This window comes from Acomys russatus, chromosome 13 (genome assembly GCF_903995435.1).
Source record: "Acomys russatus chromosome 13, mAcoRus1.1, whole genome shotgun sequence".
NCBI lineage: Eukaryota > Metazoa > Chordata > Mammalia > Rodentia > Muridae > Acomys > Acomys russatus.
In genome coordinates, this window is record NC_067149.1 from 57165281 (window position 1) to 57178203 (window position 12923).

General features: G+C 39.6%; 1 protein-coding gene across 1 annotated transcript in view; it reads right to left on the bottom strand.

Annotated features, from left to right (window-relative positions):
- The window catches only part of Lrp6 (LDL receptor related protein 6), a 121065-nt gene that overhangs the window by 17004 nt on the left and 91138 nt on the right, over positions 1–12923 (bottom strand). Inside the window, exons 13-17 of the mRNA XM_051155465.1 lie at positions 10366–10568; positions 8633–8844; positions 7268–7458; positions 4432–4641; positions 2684–2809 (exon numbers count right to left, since the gene is read on the bottom strand). Of these exons, the coding sequence (XP_051011422.1) occupies positions 2684–2809; positions 4432–4641; positions 7268–7458; positions 8633–8844; positions 10366–10568 (942 nt within the window). The remainder of the gene's footprint in view (positions 1–2683; positions 2810–4431; positions 4642–7267; positions 7459–8632; positions 8845–10365; positions 10569–12923) is intronic.

Sequence of the window (12923 nt, forward strand, 5' to 3'; positions counted from 1 at the left end):
TATAGTGTTCTATACAGAAACACAATTTCTTTCAATTGTGATAAAATATATGTTAAAAAATGGTTTTTTTTTTAAACCAATTTAACCATTTAAGGGTATGTAGTTCAACAGCATTAAATATGTTTACATTATGGTACAAGGCTTGATTTTGTTGTACTTGTTATAATCATTTTTCTCTTTTTAGATAAAGTCACCCTAAGATGTCCAAGCTGGTCTCAGACTTGCAAATCTGCCAGCCCAAGCTTCTCTGTAGGGATTACAAGCATATACCTCCAATTGTAGCAATGCTCGCCCCTCACCCCCAATCCTTTCTCTTTATTTCAAGTTCTAGGGCTTAAGTTTTCTGTGCACATTGTGTCTTTGAAGAGGAGCACTCTAGTACCCAACAACAGCCATCCTCTCCCACAAGAAGACAGTCTGGTTTTCCAGCCACACAGAGTAGCTCTGCCTTCGCTTCAAGTAACATCCCTAATCATGTCATGTTATTTTTGTGTGTGTATGTCTAGATCATCTGGTGAAACAAACTTCTGAGATTTAGGACTACAGGCAAATGTACACCTGAAGTGCTTCCATGTTCTTTAATTGTATGCACTACCTTGAATTTCAAGATCCTGTAATCTAAGCAGAATATGTTGCCACATGTATCTTTAAAAAGTCAGAAAGATAAAATTTACTTGCAATACCATTTTACTACTACTTTTTATATTCTGAATATGCATTTTCTTTAAATCTCGATTTAGAGAAATATGTGTGTTTACATAGCTGTCATCACAGAAGAAAACACTTTCCAGTATTAAATTGCAATGCTCAGAATGGAACCCAAGGCCTCACTCACGTGCTGGCAAGTGATGTACTGCTCAGCTATTCTCCTGGCAAGAAAACATCACTGTATTAAGATTTTTTTTTTTTTTTTTGCCAAGTACAGAGGCAGACACTGCATTGTCACGCCCACTAAAGGGGCTGCAAGAGGAGAGCCAGGAGAATTACTTGAGTTCCACAGGAGACTCTAGCCTGGACAACGTAGTGAGGCCCCAAAACCCCAAAGGACTTTAACACCTAACAGTCCCACAATCTGGTGACACAGGCCTTAACACGCTTAGCATGTAAGATCCAAATGAAGAGCCTGTGGTGAGTCTTCACTACAAAGAAACATAAAAACAAATAAATAAAAAATAGCACCTTTTTCTGCTTAAGCCAAATACATTTTATGTCAGCTTGATAATCATATTATTTATTAAGTATATAACTTGGACTGGAGATAAAGCTGTTGGTGGCACACATTACTAATATCCACAACATTATTAGGTTCTATCTCTGGTACTGGTACTAAAATATAAATAAACTATTTAAAGTCAGTTGCTATATTTAACAAATTTTCAAATAATAAACAAATTGCTATCTTTATAGTTAACAGCATGGCCACATTGTTTTCCTTCAATTAAAATTAACTGAATTATCTCCATGAAAAGGACTTCTTAATTAAGAGTATAAACAATATTATGGTGTTTACTATTGCCACATTATTATTTAACAAAAGAATAATCCAATCTGTTATGCCTCACCAGTGATAACAAAGTTCGCACTACATTACTATACACTGGGGAGATGACACAGTATGTGTAAGTGTGAGGACCCACACAGGCTGGGCATGGTAATGTGCACCTGTAATTCTAGCCCTCCTGTGGCAAACAGAAAGCCAAGAATCCCCAGAAGGACCAGCCCGCCAGCCTGGAATGCCATGATGAACACTGTCGCAAGGTGGAAGATTAGAACAAACACCTGCCGTTGTCCTCTGACTCCCCACACGCACCTGCACTTATGCCTGGGAACTTCCATGTGAGTGTGCACCCTAGACCCATGCAGATCTACAACCACGGGGTTTTGTTTTTTCTTTCTTTCATTGTTGGGTTTTATTTTTTCTCTTTTTTAAAAGAACAGGAGAATCCTAATGGATTTGAAGAAAGAATATTCTTTTCACTGGATATACTGCACACAATGACACAGTAGCAGAATCCAGAATTGAGTGGGTGAAGACCAGAGTGAGTGAATTTACCTTACTGTTCCCTCGGGGAAGGGAATGTTACTGTATTATTAGGAGATATGACTCGTAATATGTATGTAATGAAATACTATTTGACTTTGTTGTTGGTGGTTTTGTTTTGTTTTGTTTTCAAGACACAGTTTCTGTGTAACAGTTCTAGCTGTCCTGGAGCTCACTCTGTAGACCAGGCTGGCCTAGAACTCACAGCGATCTGCCTGTCTCTGCCTCCCAAGTGCTGGGATTAAAGGCGTGCCCCACCACTGTCCAGCCTATTTGACTTTTAAATAGGGAACTACTATCATCTGCTACAAAGAAGTGAGCCTAAGGAATGTGTGTTAAATGAAATAGGAAGGCACAAAATGGTAAACATCACATAACCACACACGTATGTGGAATGTATAAAACCCAAACACACAGAAACAGATTTGTTAAAATGGTGGTCACTGGAGGCTGTGGTAGTAGGAATAGGTCTGGGGATAGAGGGAGAGAAGGTAAGCCTGGTAGATGTACAAATAAATAGAACATAAATGACCAATTAAACCAGAAGAAATAGCAACTTCACTGACTAGCAATAGATAGTTAGATGGCTAGATGAAGATGTGGACTTCTGGTTTGTACAAGAAAGATTTTTAACGCCCTTACCTCCACAGGACAGCTCATCCTGAAGCAGAACCAAGTGCATGGGGCAAGAGCATCTTGTAGTACCATCTCCTTTTACAAGGCAAATATGTGAACAGCCACCATTATCCTGGGCACAAGGGTGCTGTCCTGGAAAAGAGTGTAATTATCAAAGTCAATGATTTGCTAGACAGTGGTGGCACATGCCTTTAAGCCTAGCACTTCGGAGGGAGAAGCAGGCTGATATTTGAGGCCAGCCCAGTCTACAGAGTAAGGCCAGGACATCCAGGGCTACACAGAAAAACTATGTCTTGAACCACCCCCCTCCAAAAATTCAATGATTTACGAACCACAAACAATATCAAATATGAAGTAAGTTCTGATTTTATTTGTATATAGTATATAATTTCGGACTCTTATCCCTATACAACCTATAACAAACTACCTATATATGAGCACTGCAAGGAGGAAGGGTGATGAGTCTTTTTTGTTCACGCTAGTCTTAAACTCTAAAGTTCAAGTGGTCTTCCTGTCTCAGCCTACAAAACTACTGCGATGACAGGCATGTACAGCATCTAGCATGTTATATCCATGTGCATGTAACATTTTAAATTACTGTAAACAAGGGCTGGGAAAAACTGCTCTGCATGAGACTGCTTGCCATTGACTTTAATCCCTAGCACCACACAAACAACAAACCGAAACAAGATAATGGATAAAATATTTAACTGGGCGTGATGGGGCACACCTGTGTTCCAGTGTGTAGGAAGCAGAGGCTCACCAAAACTTAAGGCCAGAACTGGTTGCACAGCCAGTTCCAGGCTAGCCAGGATCACACAATAGGACCTGGTTTCAAAAAACCAAACAAATAAGAAATGATTTATAGAATTAGAGAAATTGCTAGGGAGATTACTGGTACTTGTGTAGTTCTATTTTTGAAATGAGAATTCTCTTCTAAAGATTTTTACTCAGAAATTCTACTTTCCTAAAAGATAAAACTATTTTACTTTTTAAAAGTATATTCTAATAAAGAATTTGTAGATTAAAATTAGCAGAAGAGAAAACTATGGTCACACGGAACTGAGACAGACAAAATTACTTGCTTGTTCAATTGCAAAGGTAACATGGAGACTTGCAAAGATCGGATTTTCTCTTATCTGGGTGAAGCTAGAAAGGCATGCCATTAAGGCCGCTGTTCAGTGTCTATTTCACAACTTGTACTTATGAAGTCACTGCTCGGAATTTTCTATCTGACTTTTACTATTACAGTATCAATGTCATATACAGTGTAGCCATCAATTACAATATAGGTGCTACATCTATCCCTGTCGATACTGAGATTGTCAGCTATCTACACAGGAGGAGATGTCCCAAAGAGGCATTACTTATAACATTTGAATATGTATCAACAGAGGTGGTCCTTAGTCTTTCCAGTTACAATACTATTCATTTATCAACTGAGTCTGAAGACCAAGGTCTTTGGATGCTAAGCAAGTACTTTACCACTGAGCTTCATCCCAGGTCTTGGAGATACTCCAAGCTGGTTTCAAACCTCGCAATCATCCTGCCTCCACCCCCAGGGACTAAGATTACAGGAGTGTACTACTTCACCTTAAAACATCACACTGTTTTAAGTTATTAGAAACTTCAACAAAGTGTTTTTTCTAAATATAAAAACATAATAAAGAAGAAAAATGTTGTCAAAGAGGCACAAAAGAGTGTCCTGTTTCTTCCAGCACACAGTGCTCCATGACACTGTCCACCTCACTTACTATATTCCTGAAGGTTCAGCTCCTTTACTGCGTGAATGTCACTCAGCTGAGCAATTCGAGCCTGGACCTTTGTTCTTCCCTCTCGACCAGTCATGTCAATTTTTTCAATCATTTGCTGCTGCTTATCAATCCAATAGAGCCAGTTTTCAAACACGGTCAGACCCACAGGCTGCAAGATATTAGAGTCCTCGAGCACTATCCTGTTGGCACCTTGGAAAAGGAAAATATTCAAGAGCAATGATGTGTGTGGCCAAATCCTACTTTTGATAGTCATTCCATGAATACCAGGTAGATTCTAAAAGTATGGGAAGCACAAGCTCTTTCACCACAAGACTTCAATGTACCAGGAAATGGTACTAAGCCAGACGTTAATTCCCAATATATGAGGAGTTTTCAGGTTATGAAATGTAGCAAAGAACTTGGGGCATCAGGTTTCAACTTGGTTTTAGCATAATCCATTTCTGAATTAAAATTTATGAAAAAAAAAGCCAGGTGGTGGGGGCACACACCTGTAATCCCAGGACTTGGGAGGCAGAGGCAGGTGGATAGATTTGAGTTCAAGGCCAGCCTGGTCTACAAAGCAACTCCAGGACAGACAAGGCTACACATAGAAACCCTGTCTCCAAAAAAACAAAACAAAACAAAAACAAAAACAAATAAATAAATAAAAATAAATTTTATAAAAAAAAAACTGGCACAATAAACAAATCAAAACAATGCTTGTCTAGAAGAAGCAGTGATGGTAAACCCAGAGTTCCACGCTTAGCTTACCCCACCCCCAGCCCCCTTGCTTAAAACACCTGAGACATCTATCAAAAACAATTCCACCCTCACTCTGGCCTCTCAGAACACATATAGCCAGTCATGGATTAACGCTGTACTATCCTGGGCCCAACATTAAGAAGAGGGATACAGATGAGGGCAAACTAACTTCTGGATGGTATAGTAATGCTGCAGCACATATAAGCAATTTGTGGCACCTCTAGAATTTGGTGTCATCCATGCTCTCAGGGATCTGAGTGAGAACATATTGTCTGAGGAAAAGGGAGGACCACGTACAAGTAAGCAACATCAAAAGTAGTAACTCAGACCCACGTGTGTAGGAATTTCTTACGGTGTGGTATGGAGGACTGAAGCCAAGGCCGTGCTGGTGCTAGGCAAGTGCCCCAGCACGGAGGTATATCCTCAGCCAAGAATCACACGTATGATAAAAGTTTGATCTCATGGGCTAGAGAGATGGCTCAGTGGTTAAGAGCACTGGCTGCTTTTCCAGAAGGCAGAGATATGATTCCCAGCACCCACATTTCAGCACATCCATCTGTAACTCCAGCCCAGGGGATCGCATGCCTCATTTGGCCTCCACAGGTACCAGGTATACATGTGGTCCACAAACACGCATTCGGCAAAACAGTTTTTTAAAAAAACTTATATCTCAAAACAGTGGAAAAGACAAGTTGCCTAGTCAGTGGTGTTGACTAAGTAGGTTTCTGTCTTATCAGCACAAGGAGGCTCCTATGAATGTGCAAACAAAGCACAAGATTACTACAAAACAAAAACTCCCCTAAACAAGGTCAAGACTGATCCTAAACAGGCAAATTCTCCTTTACTGTAAATGTAACGTTAACAGTGAATTCACATTCCGAATCCACACAAAAAAAAAATTGTAGAAACTGAAAGTGGAAATAGCAGATGGGTAGAGGTAGGCAGGGACACCTCAAGTTTGCAGCCAGTGTGGGCAATTCAGCAAGACGTTCAGGGTGGGAGGTACCATGAACAGCAAGAAATAGGCAAATACAAACTATCAAACAATATGTAAGAAATTTTGTTCACTTTCAGTAAATAAGATAAAAAAAATTGGTAATGTGCTATACATTTTAAACTCCTGGACTGGCTAAAACCTCCAGCATTGCCAGGTACTGGAGAGATAGTCTTTATATACTGTTGACAGAGTCTGTAGACTAATATGAACACGTGTGTGTGTGTGTGTGTGTGTGTGTGTGTGTGTGTGTGTGGTGTTGTGTTGTGTGTGTCCCCTTTAAATTCTGATAATTATTGGCAGAGTGTCCTCTTAAAGGTTCTACTGTTTCTATTTACCTCAAAGGCACGAGACTGTTCTGGATTTGTTGTGCTGGGGATGGGACTCAGCATAGCACATGTTGGTAAGTGCTGTACCACTGAGCTCCATCTCCACCCTTAGTAAAGTGCACTGTTTCTTCCATCCTGGCAAGTACTAGTACCATAAACCTTAATATACTTTTGCCACTTTGACAAAAATAAACAGTATACTTCAGTTTTAATTTTCTGCTCACTACTGAGGCCATACAGAAACTGGCTATCAAGAATTATGATAGAAGAGGTAACTATGATTACGAACAGGGGGCCACAGCGAAGTGAAGGGTAACCAACTTGAGCCAAGTTAGGAGCACAGCCAGGCTCTCCCTTGACTAAGACTGCTCTGAAGACTGAACAAGAGACACGAGGACCCACACACTTCAGAACAATTTCTGCATATGTACAGTTGTGTTTGTGAAGAGTTACACATGCAAACTTCCATACAGAAAAATGAGCAGAGAGACCGTCATAGGCTAGAGTTCAGAGGGGATAAGAAAGCCAAAGTAGAGTAGAAGAAATGGGAAAGACATACATATTTTTAGATCAATAAAACTAGTGAGTAAATAAAAAACAGAATAATCCAAGATCTCCCCAACACGATGATGAATAATATATTTAATGGTAAAATTATAATCATGTACAAAAATAACACAAGAAAAATACAAATTCACAGTAGTGAAATCATCTTAAAATTCAAATCAAAACACAGAGACAGTTTGGGTACCTGAGAGATCACTGCTTTCAATTCGCCGGAGATCTGAGTCAGCCCAGAAGAGCTTGCCCAGCTTGCTGTCAAGAGCCAAAGCAATGGGTTTACTTAAGCCACTGAAAAAGAGGACCTCTCGTTCTGTTCCATCCAATGCAGCCCGCTCAATTTTAGGAGATCTTTCCTGAAGATTGGTAAAATACATATACCTAAAGGTAACAGAAGAAAATAATAAATTACTGAAGAATCAGATAAACTGAATATTCTTGAGATAAATGCAGGAAGTATATAGCTCAATGAGAGAACACTTGCCTAGCATGTGCAAAGCCTTGGGTTTGGTCACCAGAAACATAAACAAAAATGTTACAAGTTAAATGGAGGTAAAATACTTTTAAGTCTATTAAAAAGTTTTCAGCTATATGCAAACAAACAAAAGTTATGTATATAATGGAGAAAATCTGTATTATCTATTTCACAGTTAGGTTAAATATATCTCATAAATACACATCTCCTCAAGGATGTACATAATACACTGAACACACTCACATTCTTTCCTCTAGTTTTCTGGAGGTGCATTATGTAGAAGTCACTCTCAGCAGTCAGCCTACTGTTGTGTTCATAACCACCATCGATTAAGCTTTCTCCAGGGCCCCCTGTCCAACCCAGTCTTTTTTTTTTTTTTTTTAAGGTCAAGGAATATATTACTTTTAATAATAGTAAAAAGGGCACCAAGAAGTTTTCAGAAAGTTAAATTTCATAGATTAAAACTCAATGACCAGAGAGACATAGGGACAAAATTTTAAGTTATTTCTCTAATTAACCATTTTAATAGCTAAAAATGAGACATATAAATCATTTATAAGTTTCATCCTTTTCTATAACTCTAGAAGTAAGCCATTCCTGCTAATGTCCTCGTCATCTATGCAGATGCAATTGAACATTGAGTTTTTATCAAATGCAAAGCTCAACTAAATGAAGAAGACGTATCAGTCATTTCCATGGAGCCGAGGGTCCAGCAGTAGCTATGTAACTGAAGGCAGTCAGGTAAAGGCACACTGGAAAGGAATACGTATGACTAAAGAGACAGTGAGCACTGGGAACCCGGAAGTGGGGATCACATCCGTCTGGGAGCAGAGGAATCAAGGAAAGCTACACAGGAGCTGTGGCAGTGAAGTACAGTCCTGGAGGTGTGGGTGGGATTTACAACTACACCAATGAGAGAACTCTGGGCAGTAAAATCAGAGAAGGCAGTAAGAAAATGCAGGGACAAGTGGATGGAAACATTGAGTGGACTTGTTTGCTGGTGTAAGGAATATTGAGAGGTAAAAGGAGTGAAGAGGCCATCAGAAGCCAAGGTCTCTAACTGTGTCTGTTGTAACATACCCTTTCTCGGGGTTTACCACAATGGCTCGAGGTCTGTCTTGCTCGCCTTTTAGGACTACTCCAATTGATCGCCCATCTAATCTTGTCACATCAATGACATTGGTAGCTTCACAGGTCCAGTAGATGTAACGGCTATAAATATCAATGCTGAGGTCATAGGGCTGTATTTCGAGGTTCTGATTTGGAGCTGAGCTTACAACTACGGTAAAACCCTAAAGAAAGGAAAAAGACACACAATTTAGATTCCACACCAGACAACCACAAGGCAATGACCATAATTCTTAATTTGTGTGGTCACACCTCAGAAGAGTACCCAGTATTCAAGGACATTTCTTAAAGAAAGGGTTTTTATGAGTGATGCACTTGCTTGTTAACATGCATTTCAAACATCCCCTAGGGTGGCTTCAGCCTGGAGCAAAAGAGGGTTCTGAGGGCAACACAGATAGTCCAGGAATCTGATAATGCCTTGAATGGACAACGTAACAGATTTCTCCCATAACTACAAACAACTGTGGCTCCAATCACAACCTGGAAATACATCTCTATCAGTGGTTCTCAACTGAGGGTGACACTGCACCACAGGCATTGCGAATGTCCACAAATATTTTGATATAAAGACGTGGCGACTACTGGGTGAAGACTAGAAATGCTGTGAAACATCCTTCCATCCATGGAAACCCCCCCACACACTGGTCTATAACTTGTGAGTGTCCACTTTTTAGCTTCCTGTATGTTGGGACTACTGGCCTATACCAAGATGCTTGACTACAAAATTATTAATAATAATAATTTACTTACTAACATAATAATAATTTTTCTTCCAAAGCCAACCAAATAAATTTTATTTCATTTATTAGGATTCAGAGTTAACATACCTTTTATACCTTTTTATTTGTCATATCTTTGGCTGTATTATTTCTACCTAAGAGTTTAGTTATTGGCCATTAGTACTGGTCTAGGTAGTACAAAGTATGGCCACATTATTAAATGATCTCTTGACATGCCTATATATGCCACCTTCCTTGCTATTTACTATAGGGTAAGACAAGGCAAAATTGAGTAATCCAATTTCCCTAAATTTTAACACATTTAATGATGTAATTTAACGTCTTTGACATAGGAAGACAATCAATAGCTATTGTAATCCTAAGCTATTGTAATCAAAATACTGAAATTCATGACTGGTACACAGGCATAGGTGAGGCTAATATCCTGACTCTCACCCTGCAGGCCCCAGTTACCAAAAACTATTGAATCACATTGTTGATATTTTTAACTTTACTAAGATTATGTTTCTTGCTCAATGAGTCTTTTAAATAAAAGGTAATTAGTAATATAACTATTACCTATAAATCTCTACCTTTAATAGATAGGAGCTTTATGCCTTGCAGACTGTTCAACCAAAAAAGTCCCTAAGATTCTTAGTGAGTGACGGAGCTGGGATCAGAACTAAAATCTATTTGATCTCAAAACTTGTAGTACTACATACAACAGGATAAAGAAAAGATGATGTGAGCGGATGTGAGCGGTGGTGGAAATCACCTCTTTTCCCTGATGAAATTCCTAGCCCAGGCCATCATGAAATAATAATGTATATAGAGTACAGTTACTTTGAGAAGTAACAACAACAACAAAAAAAGGTACTAGCCCTAGATTTCCATGTTTTCTGTAGGAAGATGAGGCACTGTGGGTGGTTCTAGTCAGCAATGGACTCTGGATTAAGTCTGAGTTACCTGGCCGCCATCTTCTTGAGCCTTTCGGATCATGTTTTGTCGAGAGTCGATCCAGTAGAGCTGCTTATCCAAAGGGTCATAGTCAATGGCGCGGACGTTCCGAAGGCTGTGGATAGGAAGGATGATGTCAGGACTCTGTTGTTCATCAATCACCATGCGGTTGATGGCACTCTTCTGACTGAAGAGCAGGAAAGTGGTAGGAGCTTAAAAAAGAAAAGAGCAAATCTCAAACAGTGAGGGACTCTGGTCTACATGACCCTGAGGTCTGGTAAGGCCACTACACATATCTCCAACAGAAGGACACATTACGGCTGTGAGGAGAACCTGTTGGCACATCTCCAGAAACTTCCATCAGAGTGAGAATAACCAGCACTCTGGTTATCAAGCCAGTTGTAAAGTGTTTCCATCCACTTGTCCCTGCATTTTCTTACTGCCTTCTCTGATTTTACTGCCCAGAGTTCTCTCATTGGTGTAGTTGTAAATCCCACCCACACCTCCAGGACTGTACTTCACTGCCACAGCTCCTGTGTAGCTTTCCTTGATTCCTCTGCTCCCAGACGGATGTGATCCCCACTTCCGGGTTCCCAGTGCTCACTGTCTCTTTAGTCATACGTATTCCTTTCCAGTGTGCCTTTACCTGACTGCCTTCAGTTACATAGCTACTGCTAGACCCTCGGCTCCATGGAAATGACTGATACGTCTTCTTCATTTAGTTGAGCTTTGCATTTGATAAAAACTCAATGTTCAATTGCATCTGCATAGATGACGAGGACATTAGCAGGAATGGCTTACTTCTAGAGTTATAGAAAAGGATGAAACTTATAAATGATTTGTATGTCTCATTTTTAGCTATTAAAATGGTTAATTAGAGAAATAACTTAAAATTTTGTACCTACATCTCTCTGGCTATTAATTTTTAACCATCTAGCCTGTATACTGGAGGTCTTATTTTTAAAGAATTGTTTGATAAAGTCATAAAAAGTTATAGATTTCATTTGCTTTGCAGGGAGAGGAAGGAAATAAAGATGATCAAAAAAGCTAACAATGGATGCTTAGTTGGGATGTAGCTCAGTGAGAGAGGACAAGGCCCTGGATTCAAGTCCCAGCATACAGTTAAAACACAAAACACTTCAACACTTATCATCTATAATCTTGGAAACAAGTACTAAGGTCAGGTGCCTCATGTGGCTCATGCCTCTAATCCCAGTACTCTAGAAACTAAGGCAGAAGAGTCACTGCAAATATGAGGCTGTCTAAATACCAAGGGGCTGGAAAAAATGGCTTAGTGGTTAAGAGTGTCTGCTGCTCTTGCAGATAATACAAGTTCAATTCCCAGCACTCACATGGCAGATCATAAGTATCTATAACCCCAATCCTAAGGGACTTAACATTCTTTTACAGTCTCCATGGGCAACAGGCACATACATAAATGTAGGCAAACATTCATAGACATAAAGAAAACTTTTTTTTAAAAACCTCACAAACAGTATTTATATCTTCACTAAAAATGTTCTGTTGAAATGGTTAGATGATGCCCTAATTTATAAAATGAGGAAGTGTATCCAAGACAACAGTTCCCTATCCCAGGGATGGGCACCTCATTATTCTGTAGACACCCTTAGTTCAGGAAAACATCTGAGAAGTAGAGGCATGAGGCTACAGAGTGATTTTATGTCTGACCTGGGTTATATGATGAAAATCTATCTTCAAAACAAACAAATGAACAAATGGCATTTCAGAGTGTTACCAACAACAGGAAAAACATAAGAGCATTTTAAAAATTCTAATTAAAATGTAGCCCCCGCCCCCCGTTCCTGCTCATTGATAGTTTGTCAGAACCAAACCTTTTATTTGGTGCATTTTCCCCTGTACATATACATCTATCATAAAACTTAAGGAATGGGAGAGATGGGTCACTGGCTAAGAGCTCTTGCTGCAGTACCAGGTTTGACTGCCAGCACCCACAACTCCAGTTTCAGGGGATCCAACGCCCCTTTCTGACCTACATGAGCACGAGACACAACTGTGATGGACATACTTTCATGCAAGCAAATAGAGCAATAAGAAAAAATTATAATAATATACTGAAATATAACTGCTGCCAACACTACTATATGTTGTGGGGAAACTACTAAGGAGAATCAACATCACCTGAATACAAGCACCAAGGAAACCATGACAGCTGACTGGATAAAAGAGATGGCTACTACCAAGGGACTAACAGAAGGGAAGCACATACAGAGAGTCATAGTGCTGGTCAAACAAACAGTTCATATCCTGGGTAGGACTAAAATGGGTTGTTCTGTGCTACTTAGGACCACATACAATTTAAAACTTAGAAATTATCTCTGGAACTTTCCATGTATTATTTCCAGATGCAGGCTGACTACAGGTAATCAAAACCACAGAAAATTAGGGCAAGGGGAGGGGGAGGTTGCTACACTTTATATACATAAATTTGATAATGATGCTTTTATTTTTCTTGGTGCTTAGTCACTATGTAAACCCAGCAGCAACATGTCCTTCTCAAGGCTGTGAGCCCAGGAGGCCCAGCAGAC